The following is a 24,907-nucleotide window of genomic DNA, read 5'->3' on the forward strand; positions in this document are numbered from 1 at the left end:
CAAAAAATTATAGATAAGTTTCAAGTGTTAGGAAACAATAAAACTCGCTAAATGAAATTTCGATAATGTTATAATAGAAATTTTCTTTTTTAATACAGAGCACAGATTGAGCCTATTGAGTAGCTTTGTGCTTAATTCAAAACAACTACTTTTTTAATGCATGTATTACGATGGGTATCAAGCGGCCACCTAAGAATATATTATAATTAATAATTTTATTTAACGCTATATAAATATATACCTCTGTGTGTGTGTAAAATGTTTTTTTTTTATTATCTTGCAATTTCATAAGAATTGTCTTGGTCTGATTTTTTTTTAAATATCGTGCTTTTGCAATATTAAATTTATAATGTTTGAGACTTTTGATAAACTACTTTTTTTATTCCCAAGCTATTTAGTAAGTCAGCACAAGTGGCCCGACATGGCCAGGTGGTTAAGGCACTCAACTCGTAATGTGAGGATCGCGAGTTCGAATCTCTGCCCCACCATATATGCTCGCTCTTTCAACCGTGGGGCGTTATAATGTGATAGTCAATCCCACTATTCGTTGGTATAAGAGTTCAAGAGTTGGCGGTGAGTGGTGATGACTAGCTACCTTCCCTCTGGTCTTACACTGCTGAATTAGGGATGGCCAGCGCAGATAGCCTTGAGCGAAATTTAAAAAAAAATTCAGTAGTAAGCTAAAGGGTTTATAAGTCAAAAACAGGGGTTCTATACCCGTAGTAGGCACAGCGCTAATAGACTATTATGTGGTTTATTGCTTCAATAAACAAATAAATCCTAGCCACAGATAAAACAATTAAATACACGTCAGAATGTTTTTTGCCGTATTTGTGTGTTAATTATCACAAATTAATAATCCCTAATTATTTTATTGTTAGTTATATTAACAAATTTAATGGATAGAAATTCTATCATGTAAAAAATAATAGTTATAAATTTTACGGTTAGTTAATTTCATTATTTCGTTTTTAAACCTTCGTACTATTTATGGGCATTCTAACTATACGACACATTTTGTTTTTGTTCAACGAAATTATTTTCCAGTTCATAAACTGTGAAGTAGCACTTCATATGTATATATGGGGCCCAGCAGGGCCAAACGGTTAAGGCACCCGACTCGTAATCGGAGGTTCGCGGGTTGGAATCCCCGTCACACCAAACATGTTCGACCTTTCTACCATAGGGGGTGTTAATAATGTGTCGGTAAATCCCACTATTCGTTGGTAAAAGAGTAGTCCAAGAATTAACGGTGGGTGGTGACAACTAGCTACCTTCCCTCTAGTCTTGCACTACTAAATTAGGAACGTGATGTTGAGAAACCCACTTGTTGAGAAATTTATATGCAAAAACGGCTCGTTTGGGTTGAGAAAATATTTTACATAGAAGAGCGAACAACGTTTCGACCTTCTATGTAAAATATTTTCTCAACCCAAACGAGCCGTTTTTGCATATAAATTAGGAACGGCTAACGCAGACAGCCCTCGTGTAGCTTTGCGCAAAATTAAAAACCAAACGTCAATTGTGAACTGAGTGTACTGTAGTTTCAGTAATGTTTTAACTTGAATTTAAAAAGAAAAAAGTGCATTATAATGAATAGAGAGTGTTTCACAGTAAAACGAATTATATTATTTTATCGTTATTATTGTGTAAGTGAGAATTTAGAAACTATAGTTCATTTACAAACTTAATTTAAATAATAAGAAAAATGTCCTTCCCATGGCGATGGTTGAAGTATGAATTTTTGTACATTTTTCTTTGGATAAATATTTTTTTTGCAGATTTTTATTTGATACATTTTCATATTTGACCTATTTTAGGGATATATGTAAATATATTTTAAAAAATAACATGAAAATTAGCTTTAATATCTCTTCAATTTCATTAACAATTGTATTTATGTGTGCTTGCATGTTTTCTGTGTAATCTAAGATTATGTACATTGAATTCAAATTGCGTTTATTTACAATAAAAAAAATATATTACTTTTAATGTGCGCAAATATAATGCTTTTTTTTTTTTTCTTACATATGCAAGGAACGAACAACGCATCCCTAGCGGCTCTAAATATAAATGTAATATATTTGTTAAGTAAATACCGTTAATGATAAATAATTTTATTTAGAAAATAAAATATAACGATAAAAATAAAGCAGACTATCTTTAGTGGACTATGAATTATTATAATTATTTTGCCTGATGACATTTAGTATACTAATATAAATAAGTATGAAAGTAACAGATAATAATATGGCGAACTAAAAACTACGGAGGATAAAACAAGCTACGCTAAATAATCATGAATTTTGTTTTACTATTTCGACTATTACAAATAACAGTAAGTAGAATCTTTTGCTTTTAGGATACTTATAAGTTCTTTATCTATGTGCTTGGTTTACACCATTTATTATTCTTATCTAAATTAATTATTTTCATGGAAATAATTTCTGTAAGCTTACCAATTACTCTTTTATATAAGTTTGTCTTAAATAATAATATTCTGTGCAATATGAAAAAGTAAGTACACATAAATGCATAAGTAGTTTGCTGAAATGAGATATTTGATTCAAATTAATAGAAATTTTTCATTAAAAACTTGTTTGAAAGTGGAACTAATTTCTTTGTTGAAAGGATACTACCCGTTCTTTTTCACGCTGTCTTCTATTTGGTCCCAAGTAATGTAAGCAGTTACTCTAAAACTACGGAGGTGAATAACGATAGTGGTTTTCGTAGATCGCGAATAACACATATAACGACACGGTTGTAGTATATACTTTATTTTTATTTTTTGTTATTTTCAAATTGTGTTCAAAAATGGTTTTAGCAGAAAGAAATGGTGAAGAGTTAACTACGCGAAACGGTCGTAGATCTCGCGGTGCAAGTCCAGCTAATAATGGCCATTTCTCAGATGAAGACAGTACGACAGATGATTCGGAGCATGGTAATGAATGACAAAGTAGACCAAAATTGGTTTTATCTTAAGGATTTAGTGTTTTGAATTTTTACATTTCAGCTGAAATCCAAGTTCATATGATATTAGATAACTGTATTTTTGCATTTTAAAATGGTAACTTTTTTGTATGTATGTTATCGGTATCGTGAAATATTAGTTTTACAACAAAGGTGCTAAACGGTAGGTGTATTTTTGCTTTCACAGACTCCGGAATGCGAATTGGGGAAGATTATCAGGCTTGTGTTCCAGAATTTCCAGTTTCTCTTGGTAAATAAATTAGGAGTTCTGAGTTCAAAATCTGTGCATAATACTTATGCAATTATGTTTTAATTATAGGCCTAAACCTATTTATATCTTTTTGTGGTCAAGAATGCTAAGTTATACAAACGGATTGGAGTCAAAATTGAATAAACTGTTAAAAGGTTAAAAGTGATATAGTAATTTCACTATCTTCTGTAGATTCATGATGATAATTTTAGATTTACGTGATCTAATTTAAGTATAGTTTTTATTTTTTTATAAACACGATAAAACTACCTTTATTAATTTTAAAAGGATATTTTCACATTCATGTATGATGTTGATGAGAGCCATTTTGTGGTGGTACTGCTAGGTTGTAGGACTGGAAGATCTTCACGTGCAACGATAAAGGAACATAAATATCTAAAATTCATTATTTTCATTTAATACTTCAGTAATACATTATCGTTTTACTTTCAGTGAAAGGAAATTCTGAGATAATTTGCTCTTGTAATTGTAAAAGTACTTCTACATGTTGCATAGGAGTGTTGCCACTGCAGGCTCCTTTTCCTATTGGCCACTTCAGGCTCCAGTTTTATATGTAGTAATTGTTGTACTTTATATTTTTTGTTGTATTTATTTTCAAATAAGTTTTAGAAATGCAAGATAGGAGTGTAGATACCATAGCCTCATTTTCCTTTTCACCAATATATCATTGATATAATTTTTAATCCATGCATATTAAACACTAATTTATATTAATTGAAGTTTTTACCAAATGTTTCATTCACCATCAAATATCAAAAATTTTTTCCAATGGCTCATTAGTTAAAAAAATTATAATTTTCCCTATTAATTTTAGGTTTTATTCAAAGTTTCATTTGCCAGTAAAAGTCAAATGCTTTTTACATGGCTCATTAGTTAAAAATTGTTTTTTTCATATTAGGAAATTTTTAATTTGTCAAACAAATTAAGATTTTGAAATATCTGTTATTTATCAAAGTTTAGTGCTTGTTAATATACTTTTAAAAATATTATTATATGTAATTAATAGCACATTTGTAGAAATTGAAGTTTATTTGTTATTCTAAATAATTTTATGTATTAATTAGTTTATTGTTTTTTCACATTAAAGAAGCTGTTTTCTTACTTAAAACATTCCAAAATAAACTACAGAAATGTTTGTGTAGTATTATAAATATTGTATTTTTCTATTTATACCCATTTAAATAGCTAAGTAACATTTTTGGAATGAAAACCTTTTTGTGTATAACATAAGTGCTACCTTAACACTTCTGTTGTAATATAAGCATTTATGTTTTAGTTTTTTTGATGTAAAGTTTCTCAATGTAATAATTTGCTGATACTTTCAAAATACTTAACCACAGAATTAAATGCAGCAAGCTGTCACTGTTATATTAGTTTTATTACAATGTCATCTCATGATTAACTATACAGTTTACTGAAATGATGCTAAAATGTTATAGTAGGAGATTTGCCACTTTCAAGACCATTTATTCTGATTTCATTAATATTTATTGTTGGAAATGTTTTGTACGCTGTTAAATAAAGGGTAGGGTGTAAAAGCAAATACTATGGAAATGTCAGCCCTTTACTGTGTAAAAATGAACTGCAATAGGCCACAGTCACATATAGGTGGCTTACACTGTGATTGATTGTCATCATTCAACCAAGTGGAAAATGTTTAAACCAGTATAAAGGCCATAGAGTTACAAGCAGTCATACTTCGGTCAGTATATGTATGATTTGTTAAAATTTCAGCAAAACTCCATGTTTCAGGGGAACTGTTTCTACTATTAATAAAATAAGTGGTTATATAGAAAAGCAAAGCTTCCAGAAAGTATTTTTGGGGTAAGTTCCTTGAAATAAATGATGGTCAAATGCAGACCCTACCAATAATGCTATTGTAAGTACAGTCTTAAATGCTACCTTAAGAACAGTTTGATACATACTAAAAATGAAGTATTTATTCTCAATAAATGTGTAACTGATTGAAAATTGTTGCTGAGAAGAAGTAACCAAACCAAAGGATTGAAATAAGCATTGGACCATGAAAAGTGGAATGAAGAAAATTGGATACATATTATCTTTAATTATGATTTCAGGTTTTAATTATATGGCAGCAGTCAGTGATAGTTTGATGGTGGAAGGAATGTTATCATAGTTAAGATATATTTTCAATGAAGCATGGCTAGTAATATTGCAAGTTTGGGATTGCATCTTAGCCAATAGTCAACACAAAATTGGTGGTACCCTGACTGCTGACAAGTACAGGTTGATTCTGGTCCATCATGTTATTCTCACAGAAACATGACTTATCAGAAGATTTATCTTATAGCAAGGCAGTGAATCAGCAAATGTGGTGAAAGGATATTTAGACAGAAAAAGAAGCCACTGGAACAATAACGACTATGGTTTTCCCTGCACGTAGTCTCAGTATGAACATTCTTAAGGATATGTGGGCTTGTGTAAAAACATATAAAAAGATAACCAAATGACTTAGCTGGATTCTGGAGAATATCCCAGAATATATAGAACAATCTTACACTGATAAACTGTATGGCAGTTTGAAAATAAGGGGCAATATTATTTGTAAAGCAAAAGTATCTTTCATAGGAGACCTATGTATTCACTGCATTGTACATTAGCATGTGTTTTCTGTTACAAATAAATATAAAAACTGGTTACTTTTTCTCATATTTTACTCTATTAATTGCAGGTATATTACCATAGTTACTTCTATTACTACTCATTTTAAAAGCACTGATGTAGAAGAGTTACTAGAAAAAAAAAAATTTATGTAATTTTTCAAACTTGGTGGTTCCTTTGTTTTTGTATTGTTTTTGTTTTTTTTACTATTGTTTCTATGTTACCAAATGATTACAACCATTTTTTAAATTAAAACTTAATTTTGAAATATTGTTTTGCTCATTGATTAACAACTGTATGATATCATGTTAAAAATGTTATATATAAGTGCTTGTAAAATCTATCAACTACTACGAAAATAAGTTATAAGTATTAACTGTAGAAGGCAAACAATTTAGTGTTGTAAAAAGAGAACATTGGATTTAATAACATGTCCCTTTATAACAACCACTATATGTGTTACTTTACATGTGTAGATGTTTACATTTTTGCCATAAAAGGAAGAAAATAATTAACCAAATGTCATTCTAATGTTTCTTTTGTGTGGTTGATTTTGTTTAATAATTCATAATGCTAGTATGTAATACAGTTTTGTATTTCTTTACATATTTTTACTATATTAATAACAACTTAAAATTTTATGTTGTTTAGATGGTGAAAACTTGTGTTTTGATCCAGATAAATATTATCCCTTTTTTTTCACAGACTTGTAGTTTTTGCTTGAAAAAGTCATTGAATAACTCTGTTAATTCTTGAATACAACAGTCATTTACAACTTTTTGACTTATTAAGAATTATTGTTCAAAAAATACATTGTATTAAGATGATGACAATACAAAGAGATTTTAATTTCCTATTCAAATAACAAGCTTTTAATATACATTAGTGGTTAGGCCACAGTTGGAGCATTGTGTTCATTTGTTAGATAGGGACACTGCATTGTTGGTAAGGGTTAAAAGTAGAAATGAAACCTTGGATGGGAAAGTTGTGATATGAGGACAGGTTAAGATTGCTGAAATTGTTGTCTTTTTTTTTAAAAAAAAAAAGAAGTTAGAATGTATATGATTTAGGTACAGTATTTCAGATTGTTAAAGGAATCGAAAGTGTTGATGCAGCATCATTTTTCATACTTGATGATAATGTAGGATATGGAGACAGAAATGTAAATTTTGTCAGGATAGGAATTATTTTCAGTTAAGATAGTTTTATTGTTAATGAAAGGATGATTAGCCTTTAAAATGAGTTGCCTTCAAATGTAGTGGATTCAGTAAATTTAAGGGAGTTTAAGAGAATGTTTGATAAATATCTCAGTGATAATGATTGGCTTTGAGTGTTTCATTTTATTTTCAAGTTTAATGAATGAGATGATTTCAATAGACTAACAGGTTCCTTGTTCCTAAATTTAATTACATAAATATGCATCATATATTTCAGAATGGGGGCCAATGGATAAGTTATTAGTTGTTTAATCACTTTAGTAGGCTTGTACTCTTGGTTTTAATTTGTTTTTCTAGCAACAGAAATGTACAGTTAGTGAATTTTTTAAATTGATTAATTGTTAAGATTATTAATTTATTATATTCAACTTACTGACAGTTTTTATGTGAAAGTTGAATAGTTGGAGTAATCAAAAATTGTCAGTTTTCACACTTAGATTTTTTGTTCATTATTTTTGTGATTTGTGACATTAATCAATTAACCTGTCCAACCTTGAAATAAGAAATCATACTGAAAATAATTAATTATTTAAATAGTTGGAATAATAAAAAAATTAACAGCTTGCAAGAATAATAATTTTTATTGATTATCTTTTGTCATTAATCAGATTAATCATAATTTCAGTTACTCTATTTGACATTAATCAGCATTAATTAATTGAGTTAATTGTCCAGCTCTATCTAAGAATCATGTAATTAGTGTGTTTTATCAATATTCATGTATTTAAATTGTTCTATTTCTGTGTTACTTGTATAAATAACATATACATTAAATTATCATATTTACATGGACATGATAGAATTTGGAAACTTCCTACCAGATACTAGTTTTGAATACAAGTACTAAATATCTGTTTACAGAATCCTTCCTTCATCAATGTATTTTGTTTCACTCTTCATTAATTAGTGTACAGTTTTCACTTTGTATTACCAAGGATAAGAAATTCCATGAATTTTATCTCTATCTTAAAGAAGCTATGGGTTAAAGTCCTGTTAAAGTGATTAAACAACAAAGAATTTATTCAGTGATCTCCCAAATCTATTTTGAAATTTATGTATGTATAAAGGTAGGCCTAAAAGTTAACTGGCTTTGCTTGCATTTATAGAAATTGTGAATATGTATTAATATTAATTATCACTTGTATTTTTCATTACTTGGTTTTGCCTCTTAATTGTGTATCAGTATTTAATAATTTTCTTTTTGTAAATTTGTAGCTGCAGATCATTCCAAAAATACCTACAAATTTCCACATTGTTTTTCATTTACTCTGTTTTTTAATGCTTTTATCTTGAAAAGCATTTGTGTTAAAGTGTTAATGTTTATCCTGTCTACTGTGGTAGCCCCATGTCCTGAATATGTTCCAGAGCGAGCCCTTTTGGTTTGGTCCCCTTGTCCAGAAATACCTGATAACAAATGTAAGTTAAGTTTTTAAATATATTTTTCTTAAGAAGTGGAGAGTTGAATCAAATGAAATTCATGTCAGGAGTTTAGAAGATCACTTAGTTTTATTTTTTGTTTATTCAGTTGGAAAACATTAAACTTACTTGCTTATAAAGATGTTTGGTCTCAAATAACTTTATTCCCCTTTTGTTAAGTAATTGTTATAAGATTCAGTTCTGTGGTTATAGGACCTATGTAATTGCTAATTTTCTGTGTCAAATATAATCTATTAAAACTACTATAATTATTAAATTTAAGGTAAATATGACATTCCTTTAATATCACCTAGTTTTATAAAATATGCTGAACAAAACAGGTTCACTAAACAGTTGAAACTAGCATTAAAATGTAAACTGTAGTGTTAATATATGAATTATTTGTAATGAGGTTTGATTTTGTTGGAAATCACTAAATGTTCTTTTATGTAGTTTTAATTCTAAAAATCCTTGGTATATCTACTCAACACATATATTGTGTAGTTTGTTTTATTGCTTTGGAGGGGGAAAAAACTAATGGATGAAATAGTTTGAAATTTGAGATCAACTTGTTTTTACATTTTATGTGACTTGTGCAAAGTAAATATTTTCTTATGTGATATTCATATGAACTTTAAACTATGAAAATTCAAAACAATTTCATTGTGATAGTTTTTTAAAGAAACAATTAAAATGCTTACATTTGTGGTGTAGGTTTCTGTTACTGTTTTTTTTTTGTGTCTACCTACATTCTTTTAAAACTATTGGAAAGTTTTTATTTTATAAAACCTTTATCTCTGTTTTCATTTGAAAAATGCCACACACAGTTTAACTGTGTTTAAGGTCACAGGCATCAAACATGTTAGTTGGAAGCTTTAATTTAATACATGTAATAATTTCTAAACTGTTTTTATGTTATTTTCTTTCATTAAGTTATTTTTGTTTTTTATCAAACAGCAAACTTGTCTGCAAAATGCACTTAAGTCAATCTGTTTCAATAAATACATTTATATTCATATCACATTGCAATATTATAATTCAAATTAAGTACAAAATGATAACAGAAACATACAGAAAATGAGGACTGTATTCATGATAGATGTTGTTCAACACCATCTTTTCTACTATCAACATATTGATAAGCTAAGTTTTTATTACTTTGTTCCAGTCTTTGTGTGAAACTCCTGAACTGAAAGTCATATTGGCTTGTACTGTTGGCAAGAATAGAAAATGAGCTTTTTAGTACATGTGTAGATCACTAGCTGCTTTATATCATGATAGCAAATGTTGAGAAACAATGATGGATTAGAAACAATAAAATTATATTTATATTAAAGTTCCGAGGTCCAAAATAGTGTTTTGTTCAAAACTGTTTTCACTTTCCTTCTAGAAGGCTCTATTATTTTATGTTCAGAAAAAAAAAAGGCATTTGCATAAAATAAAGTTTTTGCTCAGAGCAAGCTGAAATAAACACAAAATATGCAATATATTTAAGTTTTTGTGTACAAAATTAAGTAGGTAAATTTTTTATAAAATAAATAGCTATTTTGAAGTTATTTTTTACCCCTTTATTTTTGGCTTGTGTAGAGCTGCCTACCACCGCATGTGCAGAGATTTGCAGTTTTTTTGCATTGAGCCATTCCAAATGTTGTGTGCAAAATATTTTCATCATATCATGTCAACCACAGTTGAAGGATTAATGTGTGGAAGAATGAATACAAGTTTATTTTCTATAATTTTTTTAATTCAGTGAAGTTGTAAAACAAATAGTCTTAAATTAGGGCTTAAGTGAAATTAAACTATCATAAATTGTTGCATTGTATTACATAAGTAATTGTATAATATTTGTCTTACTTTTCCAAATAATCAACAAGTTTTCTTTGTGAATAAGGATGTGATGAACGTGCGAAATTCAAAACAAACAAACAATAAGTTCTGAAATAATGCAGTAAAGGGCAATCTAATGGTATGTAAAACTAAGATCTCTTAAATTATATGTGCAGACATGTTATCTTGTGTTATATGATACATACTTACTCCTTAAAAATTGAAAGATCTTTTTTTAAGACATGTTTGAGTGCATTTTATAAGGGTGTTTTGATTTCAGATTTCTAGTTGATACTTTTATTGTTTGAGCTAGTAAACAAAAACATATTCCTGAAAGAATATTGCATTACTATAAAATATAAAAAGGTGATAACTTGTGGCAGTTAAGAAAAAAATCATTATTCATTATATAGTTGAATTTTATAATTTGTGAACTGTGTAAATAGTTCCGTGTTTAAAATGTATTAAAACAAATTATTATTTGTTTTTAGTGGATGAGTACATTATATTGGCAAAAGAAAAGTATGGGTACAATGCAGAACAAGTAAGTAATTTTATGCTAAGTAACTGTTAATAGCCATATGATTGTTCATCGTATATGTATGACTGGGTCAAAATATGCATGCCACTTTTTACAGAGTTACATTCAGAAGTCAAATGACTTTGTTTTTAATGTATGTCAGTAAAAGTGACATCACAACATGGTTTATAAATCAAGTATTATCTATGTTGTCCTTTCTTATTTTCAAAAGGAAATGTTTAACAAATTCTCAGTCATTTCTCTGGGTCATGTGATACTTCTCTAGCACTCCTACGAAAAGACATTTCTAGTCCTGATTTCTTCAAGCCCGTTCCCCTGGCTGTGGTTTCGCTAGATAGTAGATAGGGACAGTGGGAATCTCGTTAATCCATTCATTAATGGATTTAAATGGCAATTTCATTTAAATACAAAATTATTAGTCTAATATTAATAACCTTTCAAGTTGCTCTGGGGCCTATTAGGCCCCACTTTTCGTAGGAGTGCTAGTCCAAATTCTCCACTTTAGATATTTTGATAACAGACTTCAACACTTTCCAACCAATTAGAAATACAAAGTATACATAATTATAAGCAAGAGTATTATATCCAAACCTCATAACTTCTTGATTTACTGAGATATCAGTGATTTAGTTAAACCAATCAGAGAAACTGAAGCCCTTCCCATCTTTCTGTCTTTCAAAATAGCTATCTTATCAAATTTACCTGGCTGATAGACATATTTATAATCAATAGAAAATACAGCTTATTCTCTAAATAAATCTTTACAAGTTTTTTATTACTTTTCTATCATTAAGTAATAGTCAGTGGAACTGTTTCATTTTAGTGTTTAATCACTTAATTTGTTAACCTATTCATAGCTTGCTTAGAAAGCTGGATAAGTTATAGTAATTTTTGGGACATTCTGTTATAGTGACTGATATTTTTTTTGTTCTAAAATGCATATCTGAAAGCTGTATGTTTGTTTGTTTTTAAACAACTAACTTAGTGAGCAGAACCTTTGACCTAGATATTTATGTCTGCAAGTGTAAAGATTGTGTACATTTTGTTTACAAGAAACAGCTGCTGGGTTCTCACAGTGGTTTATTACTTCAGTTGGTACAAGGTCTGGAAATAAAACTGTAAAATTAAAAGAAAACTGTTGTGAAAAGTTTAACAGTTAAAACTGTAAAAATAAGTAATTTGAAAATCTTAAAACAATTATGCATTAGAAAACTATTATTCATTTTATTTTGTTTTTCAGCATTTCACAGTAAATTGAAGAATTTGTCACGATTAGGTAGAGAAATTAAGAGATAAGATATAAAGTTTTAGTGAAAGAAAACTTTTGGTATTGATTTTGAAGGTACTAGAGGCTATACAAACAAAATAGAAAAACAATAAGATGAAATTGAATATTTTTATTTTTAACCTTCGAATATTCTTTCACTTAGACTAGTAAGAGTCAGATGGACTGACTAAATAAAGGCTTCAGAAATTCATATACAGATTGTTGTTGAAATATCTGTTGTTTTTGTTTTTTGTACAACAATCATGTAATGTTTACTGAAAACTTATCAATTTTGTGAAACTACAAGTAGTAAATTTAGAATTATAACAAACATTCTTATGTACATTTTCAGAGATACAGGGTTAGTCCAACATGTACTTAGTGTTAATTAAAAGGTACTTTCAATTGCCATTTTACTCTTAATACTAAAATGCAATCTTCAAAGAGAGAAAATTTAATAAAGATTTTAGTCCACTAACCTACTTCCCAACAGTTTTTTCTCTCTTGCATAAAAGTAAACCAATTCATACATCCATTTATTCTAGTATACAGATAAATCTAAGTGTATTATAAACATGAATCATTATTGTTTTAATTATTTATTTATGTTTTTAAAGTGTTGATGTTTTAATTGTTTTGTATACTTGTTCTATGAAAGAATAATTCTACTGGTACTGATACAGTTGGAAGATTTCATTGGTTTAAAATATTGAAAGCTAATAATTATGGAACCTTATTGTACATAAAAACTATTAATAAGAAACTAATAAACTTTAATATGTCATTGAATTAGTTTTTAATATGGCTGTAACTTTCATGAACCTCTAGTTACCAGCTTTTTATGATTATTCCATGTTATTACAGTTTTCACTGTACTTGTTTTCCTATATGAACACTGCATCAGTACAATTTTCCTAGCATTGTTTCAAGACTACATCCACACCTCTTTGCAGTTGCATAAGAAAGAATATTAGAAAAAAAACGTTATTTTACCCATGTTTATTAAATGTTTAACAACATAATTAGTAATTAAAACATTTATTACAAAATATTATTAATGTAGAAATAGGTCAGTTTGTGATCTAGTAAACCTCTTTACAAGTGATCAGTTTTTTTAGACAAAATTCATTAGATAACCTTTATTCAAATAAGGAAACAATATTATTTTTATTTCATAATAGTAAAAAGTAGTCTTTAAACATAATACATTTTAAAATCAAATTGTTGTTTTTTTAATTAATTAAGCTAACATTTTGTTTTAGGCTCTTGGTATGCTTTACTGGCATAAATATGACTTAGAAAAAGCCTTGGCTGATCTTCCTAATTTTACCCCATTTCCTGATGAATGGACAGTTGAAGATAAGGTTCTTTTTGAGCAAGCATTCCAGTTTCATGGTAAAAGCTTTCACAAAATTCGTCAAATGGTAAGAGGAGAAAATTAACAAATAAAAGTAAAACTGTAGTATACAGTTAAAACTTGTTAACTAAATTGCTTGATTGTTAACCAGAATAACATTCAGATGACCAAGTTTAATGCGCATAGAAAAGGACCATGGAAATGATTTTAGCTTGCATCTAGTGTTTTTCTTTGTGTAAAATATGTAATGGAGAACATTTTTTGAAGGTATACTAAATTATAATGATATTATTAAAGTTGCAGGATCTAATATTGCTCAAAATTCAGTGTAAATGTATTTTTGCTGATACATATAATAAGAAGTAACTCCTTTAGACAGTGAGATAAATGCCCATCCCATGATATGTGTATATATGGATTTCTTTACACAGTATTAGTAATCTTAGACATTATGAATAAGAAAAGTTCTTCCTTATACTAACTAATGCATTTTATATCAAGTGGAATTTATTTGTTGTTATGTGTGCTTAAATATTAAAATTACGTATCAGCTGATCCTCTATAAGGAGTTTTTATGGTGTTATTTAAGAAAACACTTCATATGACTATGCATTACACAGTAGGTTTCTTCAACATGTTTTAGTTTTCAGTAACTTAATCTCTCAGTTTTCAACTCTGTCCATTATCATTTTAACCTGTTCCTACACTTTCAGTGATTAAATATTAGCAACTATTTTGACTTTATTTCTGTAACTATATAGTTATTATGAAATAATTTCAGAATTGTTTCTAATCATTTTTAGGTTACTTTATATTTTTGCTTTCAGTTATCATGAGTCTTTTTAATACATTGTATTATTACATATGTCAGTTGCCAGACAAGTCTATATCAAGTTTAGTGAAATATTATTATTCTTGGAAGAAGACAAGAACCAGAACCAGTCTAATGGATCGACAAGCTCGAAAAATGTCAGGTCACCAGAATGAAAATAGGTAATGAAAATTTATTTCAGTTCTGTAGGCAAATTAACAAACCTTGTTAAATTAAACTTTTGGAAGTTATTGAATGTAGCTAATGATAATTTGTTTACTATAATATGTAAACCATTCAAACCATCAGTAATTAATAATATAACTTAATTACCACTTAGTTTGGAAATCTTTGTTTATCAAAAATAATTTATTTATTAGTAGTGACGCAGGGTCAGAAGCAGTCTCTGAGAATGACAGTGATATGGAGACAGAAAATGGAGAAGGGGTAAATATTAGAATGTTTTACTGAATATTTTTCTTCTCTTAAAGAAATGTTTGTTTGGATCATAACAACACAGTCAAGAGAAAATAGAACATAACTAAGTCCAAAGTTGACATTTGTAGATTGTATGAAATATATTCACTATGCAACTTTGATAATTAAATGCAAGAATCTTGGTTATTGTATTAAATATGTGATGAGTAGTAGATGATGAATGAATTTTACTTTACTGTGTAACTAAATAATTAAAGTGACTTTAAAAATCACTAGATTTCTCTATATACTAGTTCCATGTCATTCGTTGTTCGTGGTAACCCAGTAAACTAGGAACTGTAGCATGATATATACAAAATACACAACTAGTAACACACTAATTTTGTAATCAGTGTGTATATTGCAGTTTTGATCATGCTATCAACTCATCTAGGTGAATGATAGAAGTATTAAATAGAACTATGTTGGGAAAGTTTCATTATATAATTTTTCCTTTTTTAAAAAAATGTATAACTTTTGGGCAATAAATTAACACAGAAAAGCTAAACATAGAATACTGAATTTGATATGAAACATCTTACTGAATATTTTGTACTGGAAATTAAGTGTAAAGCTGGATAAGTAGAAGTAAATTACACCATAAAACTTGTGGTTTTTTAACAAAAACACATGCAGTTTATGTATTTGAAAAGTACACAGACAACACATTTTTAGCAGTTGACATATTTAAAAAGATCACAGGTAGCACTTTTTTGCATTTGAAACTAGTGAGATAGTGTGAAGTGATTTAACTTTCCTATGTAATAAATAATATTACTAGGATTTCAATATTTTGTACAGTTATTTTCTAAATAGTAAATATTAATGTATTACAAAGGGTTTGTTTTTTTTCCCATAACACGTGCAAGACTAAGGGGGAAGTGATATAAATTATTCCATTTGAATCAAATTAACTTTCCATCTTTCCCAGAACTTTAGCATTTTGCAGTAGGTGAATGGCTATTGTATTTATTAAACATAAAATTCTGTTTGAAAATTTGAAAAACACCCTCCTCTAAACCCTTTCCAACAGTTCAATGTCTTTTCTAAAATAAGGAGCCCAAATCTGAACACACTACTCCAAATATGGCCTAATCAGTGACCTATACAATAAAATTACAACCTCGTTAGACTTGTATTAAGTATTTCTGTAGATATAACCTAAAATTTTATTTGCCCTACCACTAGCAACAGCACTCTGTTTTCATGGCTCAAGAGATTTATCAACCATTATGCCAAGATCCTTTTCGTTTGTGAGATTCTTAAGGTTATTCCCATCCAAATTATAGTTATAATTCAAATTCTGATAACTGACATGCAGTATCTTGCATTTATTGTAAATAAAAGTCATCTCTCATTTATTCATCTGTCGCGCCAAACATGCTTGCCCTCCCAACCGTGGGGGCGTTATAATGTGCAGTCAATCCCACTATTCGTTGGTAAAAGAGTAGCCCAAAAGTTGGCGGTGGGTGGTGATGACTAGCTGCCTTCCCTCTAGTCTTACACTGCTAAATTAGGGACGGCTAGCATAGATAGCCCTCGAGTAGCTTTGTGAGAAATTCCAAAACAAACAGACTCAACAAATAATCCAAATCCATATGTAAAACAGTAGTATCCATTTTACAGCCAGTAATTCCCAGAATATTAATGTTATCAACAAATTTAAATAATCTATTGACCGTTCTTTCATTAATGAAATTAAAAAGAGCAAAGGTACATTTTGCTCTTTTTTAATGAGAGCAAAAAATGAGGCTAAAGAGATTTAGCCTAAATCTAGGCTAAATATTGTATTAATACTCATACAGATATGAGTATCTATTTGTAGATACTCCATACTACAAATTTTGGAGTTTCTGTCTCCATATACGACATTAATCCAGTTTAACTGAAATGCATTTATAACAACCCTCTGCTTTCTTCAAACTAGCCAACTTATCCCACACACCTGCAAAGATAACTTTTTAACAAGCTTTTTATGTGAAACCTTGTCTAATGCTATCTGTGAATTCAAATATACCAATGCCAGTCAGAGGGTTTGACACAAAAGATTTAAATCAAATCTTAAGTTTTGAGTTACTGATATACAAGTGACTTTTTCTTTTATGTATTAGATTTAATGAAATTGTAACCTCTTGAAAAAATTACCTGTGTAAAGAACTTTATCTTACTGTATGTCCATTTATTTTTATCCTTGTTTGGTTTTCAGAAAGAGGAAAGTTCCAAGTCTTGCTCAAACTGTGGAGCATATTACTCTCAGTTATTTCCTACTTCAAAAGGAATTTTATGCAATGGCTGTTATCAGTACTGGCGGTAATTACCTTTCTGTTCTGTATTTGTGATATAGTTTTTATAGACTGCTTGTTTCAGTTAATGATATTCTCTCTCTCTCTGTATTAGTAGAATTTAGAAGGTGAACCAAAATGAGAAATATATTTATAAAAAAAAAAATGTATTAAGAATGAAACTGATTTGAAAAAAATTAAGTAATAATAATTGTTTATCAGAGAAGAATTCTATTCTCTTTTAATGACAGCTTTTTCCTTTATTTAAATAAGTCAAGTATAACATAGCTAGTTATTCTTGTCCACCCCTTAAATTTAAAATAAATATTTATATAAAGTTAAAGCATTTCTATAACTTAATGCACACACAGTTAATCATGGGAATGCACGTAATTCTTCAAAATGTTGTTAGGTATGGTTTCCATGTACCTGAGGTTCAGTGATGGTATGTCACATTTCCATACATTGTTCTCCTTCTTTAGTAATATATTTACATCTAACGACCTTTACTGTTCGTGTTATTTGTAGTCGAACTGGGATGATGCGCAGTGCTGGCGGGCCAATGAAGAAGCACGAGTCCACCTCGGCCCGTCACAACCCAATGAGAAGTAAGAGAAAACCTCCCCGAGGCATGTATCTCAGTCATGAAGATTTGATATCTATAGCAACAGGACCACCTAATCAGGCAGAAAATAGTCTGAGATCATTAGATTTGGAAATTGTATCTTTAAAGAGACAGGTAAGTAACTGTACTTGCTGGCTAATGTTCATTATGATTTTGAAAGGAGGACTTAAATGCTCATGTTTTATGCTTTTATAATAGAGAAATTACTGTTTAACCTCATGATGGATCACGGGTCAAAGGCCATGTAATTGCATTTGTTAATTTGCATTCAAAATTTCATTGAATTGTTATTTTATGAATTTATGTCAATAAATTTGGAATCAAATTTTAGATTATAATTCAAACTATTATTATATTATTGTATTATATATGAACTAATTTCTTAATTTAGAAGTAAATATTAAAAAACACATCCAAATATGGATTTTAGTGAATCGCATGATATGTTGGATGTAGCACTGTTTAAAATTAGATGTCAAATGTGCTGTCAAAATACTAAATCTATAGTTTCATACAAATTAGGAACTAATATTATCCAGCTGGAATATAAAATAAGAACATCATATCTCTATTTTGCTGAGATTTGGCTTATATACTGAATCAAACACAGTGGCCCCTGTTCACCAATTTTCATTTTTTAAATGGTCCCTTATATACACCTACTTTGTATGTGTGACTAACCAGTCAATAGTTTAGAATGTCCCCAGAGTGGTTTTTCTCAGCTATTTTAATCTGTGAAAAGGCTACCATGCTCTTTCAATCCAAGATTTCAAGGAGGTACATTGTGTCTTTAATCTGCTGAGTTTTGTATTTTTTTAAATCTAAATACATCTTAGTTACTAAACTTAATAAATTATGGTGGAATTCTATGGTATCAATACAGTTATTTATGATTTTTTGATTACTTAATTGTATATATAAAACCTAAAAACAATTTTGTTTGATATCCTCCATGTGCAAAATTTTAAAAGGTTTAGCAGCCTATGTCAAGCAGCAACCAAGTTCAAATGTCATAGTTAGAAGAGGTAATTGTTTTCTTTACTTTAAATTTAATTTATTGCTAAATAGTAATAATCTATGTACTTGTACATAATGTATAATAATTCAAATGTAACTATAATTATGAAATACTAATTCACTAAAACACAGCCAAGACAGGAAGACTAAAGGTCATTTTTGTATTACTGGATACATAAGATAAATGCACGTGTACCTCATCAATGCAAGTTATGTAATGTTAACTAGGCATGACTGAAAAGTTGATATAATAAAAAAAATAATAAATATACATGTAAATATATAACATTGAGACTTAAGCTACTTAGGCTAAACATATGTACTTTTGTTTTATAATATGTAGTAATTCTAGCATGAAAAAAGCATAATTTATATTTATTTCCTAATTTTTATGAGGTTGATCAAGTGATTGACCCCACATTGTTAGAGTATAGAAAATAACATAAAATATAAAGTCTTGCTGAAAACAAACATTTGAATTGTATTTAGAAGGTTTTAGAGATTATGCAAATAATATCTGAAATTTTTTTGGACAAAGAATACCTTTTTTTAAATCATAACATGAAATTAGTTTGCACTCAGACTAGGAATGAAACAAACACTATTTTCACAAACAAATCTTTAGTAAAAATATTTCATTTAGAAATCTATAATTTTTTTCGATACAAAATACTTGTAATTTTTACTAAAAGTCTATCAAATTTTGTGGAGATACATGTTGTTTATCAAAAGTTATAGTGCAAACACTTAATGTGTGCAAATGTGTAGATGAACTTGTATACATACATTATATTGAACCCATAGCAAAAGGGTTAATATGTACTTTTTACCTTATTGTAATATCTCTAATGTGACTGATAATCTAGTCTATACTGTTATGGAGAAAAAAAATGGTTATACTGATTTATGGATCTTATATTACTAGCAGTATAATAAATAATACAGTTACCTATTGCCATATCATCTCTTTTAAATATGGTTTTTGTTATAGAACAATAAGAGAAAAAATCATGTTAGTTCATTTAGTCTCTGACTGTTTTTTCTCTGTCATAGAGTTTAATGATAGAAAGTTTTAGAAAGGCTGAGAGGTGTGGTGGATGCAACAGTTAATCCTAAGTCTAGAAATGTGTGGGTTTTTTCTGCCTGAAACAGACAATAAATAATTGACACCTTATGGTGATTACTTTTGCTACATTTTAATATTATATTTCCTTGAGTAATAATGTTTTATATTTTATTTCAATATCCAGTATTAAGTTTCTATTACTGTAAATTAAAACACAGTCATCTTGCAGGTCCAGAATAATAAACAGATGGTTAGCCAGTTAAAACACAAAATAGCTGCTGGGATCAATGGGTTTTTGACTAATGAGGTAACTGGAACTATCTAGTTAACACAACTTGTAATAAGTAAAATTTCTGGTTGAAAGTTTTTTTTTGTGTGTGTGATCATCAATAAATGCTTTCTAATTTTTAAAGTTTTGTTTTTTGTAACATAATTAAATATGACAGTGCTTGTTGCAGTTTAGTTTTTAGATTTTACTAAAAATTATTTTATTTATATTTCATGATTTTGTATATATTGAGCTGAAAGGTATGTTTGTATTTGTGTAGGAGAATGGTAACAGATATTTAAAAATCAAACTGTAGTGTTGAGAAACAGCTGTAATAGTATAATTTTAATGCTTAGGACTTCTGTACAATCACGGTTTGGTCTCCTTGTAGGTTGCAAATCGGATAAATGCTCGATGGACACACGAGGAACTTTTATTGGCTGTTCAAGGTAGAGTATCGGGAGAGTTTAAAATAGTTTAGCAAATTGGTAGTCATGCAGCAATACAATTATTGTATTAAAATTTTATTGCAATTAGAGAATAATATTGGTTAACATTTAAAATTAAATTTACATATTTTTCCAAAAATTACTTGTACTTTCTAAAGGAAATTCCCATAAACTCTCCTCTTTCAAAATACTGTCCTTCGACCATTAGTGTTATTATGTGTTAGGTGAGAAGATTCCTTCTAATTTTGTCACATAACATCCACATTCCTTACAGAAAACTATATGTATATATAGAATAAATTTAAAGGGTACTGGAAATCATATCTGTGTATATTAAATATAACATACTGGAGTAAGATCTCCAATTCCATGGTAAAATACAGTATTATACATTTCACACAAACCTGGACAACTATTTAAGTTTTATAGGACTCTTAAATTTTGCCTTAAAAATAAAAGTGGTCTACTTTTTAAATTTTATTCCAGTGGGTTTGGTTTTTCTCAATGAAAATCAATCTTTAACACAGTTTCATAGCCAGGATTAGTTCACAGTGGTGCACAGTTACTATATACACTGATTTTTGTATCCTGTGGTAGAATGTGCTCTGGGCAGAATGCTTCTTAACTTTTGACAGAAAGAGCCCAAGTGAACATGAAAAGGTCCAAATGCCCACTTTACAGGTCAAGGTCAGCATTGTAGTTGAGAGGCAAAAAACTCACTAAACATTACTGTAACCCATATTTAAGGATAAAGAAAGGCTCTTTTGACATATTTTATCTTAAGAAAACTTGAAAAATAATAAAAATTAATCAAACCAAAATAAGTAAAGTAGATGATAAAAATATAGACAGCTTATAGAAAAATGTTATCGAATTAGAAACTGACTAATATCTCTGGGTTTCTCCAAAAGCCTCAGCCTCTTGGCCATAAAAATTTTGTTAAAAAAAGTTACACACTGCTTTTATTAAAATTTTCTTTAAAATTAATTCTTATCTGCCCAGATATTTATTATGTATATCATGAGGTTTTAATGGTCTACGTTCAAAATTTTTATTAAATGACTTTTTGTTTGTTATACTGATTATTATAGCATAAAATAGTAGGTAATAATCTATATTTTAAGATTATATAGGTTTTAAGTTTTAATTTTATAAGGTAATATATGAAAAATTTCTGAGTTTCTCCTAGTGTGAGAAAGGTAACACATTTTCTGTAGGCATTTCATCTTCTCTATTTTATTCACTGCCCATCCAATAAATATAAAATTTAATGTAAATTACTAAGTGTAAAATTATCATTGCTCAGACAATCCATAATTTTTATAGCTTTCAATTTTGTTTTATTTCAGAAATATTAACTAGAAAATCAGACCTCTACCCATCACATCCTTTCTTTCAGGATTTGTAATAGTTCTCTCTTATGTTTAATTCTATATTATATATAACCAATATAGAGTCATAGTTTTCATTTGTCAAATGATGTATTATATTATATCGTGTTTTGAACAGAAATTAATTTCTCTTTTAGTACAAAGTTCATTCGCATGGAAAAGATAATAACTAGCTGAGATTTATTTGTAATGGCTCTTGTCACATAGTTAGAAAGCCAGAAAAATTGTGTTGGTTAGAGTAAATTCTCTTTTTGCACATTCTTATTCTGTGTTTTTTTGTTTCATTAGCTAATTAAATGAAAACTATTTTGTGCATTACAATTAATATAAAAAGTAGGGTTAAGTGTCATCAACAGTCCAAAGAAGACACTGGTAAATACCTTATTTCTTGTTTTCATGTTTATTATTCAATTTTTGTTGTTATGAAAGTAACTAACATTTAAAAATAGAATCTTATTGGGCTAGTTTAGGTAAAATAAATAATATTAAAAGATATTTCATGAGGTATGCATGTGAGCAACTAGGAGTAGCTCGTGAGTAATGTAATGCCATAGCATAATGTGAGCTGCATGTTCCCCATGTAATTTTCAGCTTATAATGGTACAAATATAGTTAGACATGGTTCAAAGGGCAATAAAACAATAACATTTAATTATATTTGTAAAAATGGCTGTTTGGATTGAGAAAATATTTTACGTAGAGGAGGTATAAAAGTTTTACTGAAACAAACATTTTTAGAGATTGTATAAATGAAATTTGAGATTTTTGACATGAATAGAAGTATTTTTAATTTAGGCATGAATATAGCTTTGCACATGGACTATTCAAAACAAATAAAATACTCAAGTATTCATGGACAAATATTTTGTTGTTTTTTTTTAGTTTATTAAAAATACATCATTAAAAATATGATTTTTTGTGTGTGAAAGACTTAAAATGTTTACTGAAAGAATGTCAAATGTGGTTGGTCAAATTGACTGAGCCCATATTGAGAGAGTTAATTCTGTACTGTCAAAAATTCCAAACATCTATCTGTATAAGCTACACAGTCATGAACTTCAAGTGAAAAAAGTAGATCTACAAATAAACAACAACAGTTGGACATGTTTTCAGATTATAAACTCTTTTATATTCTAAATAAGTCTGTCATATACTGCATAATCTGATTTTAACACCCTTTTATTTATTAATGAGATATGTTCAAAAGTTAGTGAAAGACTTTGCAAACACAGAAGACAAGTTACTAATGTTAATATTGATGAGCCAATCTCCTGACATTTTTGTAATGACAAACATAATTTTCCACATCACAGATTAGTTGTCTTAAGATTTGCTAAAGTTGAAATTTTCTGATGAATGTGAGGAATAGTGCCTTAGTTATATTTTATGAACCCTTTTATTTAATTGTTTTTAAGTTCTTTACAGTTATTTACTGTGACCTAAAACTTCTACCCATGCTTAATGTTCTCAGCTATTAAGTACTTTTAACACCTTTAGAAATAAATTTACTGTATTTTCTTTCCCTTATGTACATGATAGTGATCAAAATGTCATATTTTTTATAAAAACGTATCTTACTTTAAAAACTGTAAATTGTAATAAAATGTGCCTTATCAGTAAATAAACTCAAAACGAAACTATCATAAAGGATAGTTTTATGTAATTTTCTTAAATATTTTAAAGCAAGATGATGAAACAATTTCAATAAAATATTTTTTGAAGATCTTAAAAAGTCCTTGAAAAGAAGTTGCCAGGTTTGTATAAATCATGTATTACATTTTAGATATTGTTAGGATATTTTCCACATGTTTTATTGTATCTGATAATTTTTTTGAGAAGCTTTAAAAAAATGGGTTGTTTGTATATGCTTTTGTGTATTGATTTGTTTTATTTGTGGAATATTTGTAAAAGGAGTTAGAAAGTATGGAAAAGACTTCAAGGCCATAGCTGAAGTTATAGGAAACAAGAACGAGATTCATGTACGCAACTTCTTTGTTAACTATCGTAGAAGATACAATCTAGATGCTGTGATTCAAGAATATGAAGCTGAACATGGAATCACGAGTGGTGATCAGGACAAAGAAGAAAAGGTGTTTGGTTTATTCTTGAGTATATTAACTTTTTCATTCCTGTGAAGTTAACTAGATATACCAATGTGGTATATCTAGTTAACTTCAACTGCAAAATGATAAGTTTTAAAAACTATTACACCATCATTAAAACCTAGTTACAATGAAGTTTTGTTTCTTCCTTCCTGTACATTCTCAACTAAGTATTTCAGTGAATACTACTACTTGAAGCTTTGTATGAGCTTAGTCATAAAGTCAGATATATATATATAAGAGATAAAAAATGTATATACAATACACCTGATAAGGATAGTTCAGAAATAAAGGCTTGTTTTGTTTTCATCAGCTGCTTGGAGAATTAAGATTATTAGATATGTTATATATTAGAATACTGAAGGATAGGGGAAAAAATTTAAAAAAATTAAACCTCAGTAACCTGCTACATTAAGAATAAGGCTTTAGATTTTTTTTGTGTTTAAAATTTATTAAACTCAACTCGTATCTTAAAAATTTCTTGCAGATTTTTCAACTTTCTCCTCTTTTAGTTTAAACATAACAGTGAGATCAAATTAGTGCTTAAGTATGTCTGTTTTCCTGTTCAAAGGTGGATACTGAACAGAAAGTAGCTACCTCTCCAGATTCTTCTTCAAAAACACCATCCACCAATAACGGTGCAGTTAGTGGTCCTCCTCCTCCACTTGTGAGACCATCTGAAACCACTGCTGTAGTCGAGCCTACTTCCAAACCTTATCTCTCGGCTCTTCCTCAAGTACCACCTAGGTAAATGGAATTGTTTCCAAACACTTGAATGTGCCTTCAGTTTTTTACCAGGGTATTTTGACTTGTTTTTAAAAAAAACAACATGAATTAAGCAAATTTATAAAATAATAAGTATTTATGGTAAGGTTGTGGTGGTCGAGTATCAGTTGATGTCAGTTAGTAGATTATATGATCAACTTAATTT

At 28.8% G+C, this 24,907-nt stretch overlaps 1 protein-coding gene across 4 annotated transcripts in view; it reads left to right on the top strand.

The window, feature by feature from the left end:
• Window positions 1–2,664: 2,664 nt before the first annotated feature.
• The window catches only part of LOC143226122 (REST corepressor 1-like), a 28,885-nt gene continuing 6,642 nt past the window's right edge, over window positions 2,665–24,907 (top strand). The window contains exons 1-13 of one of the 4 annotated variants that reach the window (XM_076456655.1): window positions 2,666–2,941; window positions 3,158–3,220; window positions 8,422–8,496; window positions 10,815–10,867; window positions 13,394–13,555; window positions 14,360–14,481; window positions 14,680–14,746; window positions 16,983–17,086; window positions 17,587–17,797; window positions 19,996–20,073; window positions 20,426–20,483; window positions 23,786–23,964; window positions 24,548–24,723. In XM_076456655.1, the coding sequence (XP_076312770.1) occupies window positions 2,815–2,941; window positions 3,158–3,220; window positions 8,422–8,496; window positions 10,815–10,867; window positions 13,394–13,555; window positions 14,360–14,481; window positions 14,680–14,746; window positions 16,983–17,086; window positions 17,587–17,797; window positions 19,996–20,073; window positions 20,426–20,483; window positions 23,786–23,964; window positions 24,548–24,723 (1,475 nt within the window). In that variant the 5' untranslated portion in view covers window positions 2,666–2,814. Of the gene's footprint in view, window positions 2,942–3,157; window positions 3,221–8,421; window positions 8,497–10,814; window positions 10,868–13,393; window positions 13,556–14,359; window positions 14,482–14,679; window positions 14,747–16,982; window positions 17,087–17,586; window positions 17,798–19,995; window positions 20,074–20,425; window positions 20,484–23,785; window positions 23,965–24,547; window positions 24,724–24,907 lie in introns of all 4 variants that reach the window. The other 3 variants (XM_076456656.1, XM_076456657.1, XM_076456658.1) reach the window with 3 other exon arrangements.

This window comes from Tachypleus tridentatus, chromosome 9 (assembly GCF_004210375.1).
Source record: "Tachypleus tridentatus isolate NWPU-2018 chromosome 9, ASM421037v1, whole genome shotgun sequence".
In the NCBI taxonomy this organism is placed as follows: domain Eukaryota; kingdom Metazoa; phylum Arthropoda; class Merostomata; order Xiphosura; family Limulidae; genus Tachypleus; species Tachypleus tridentatus.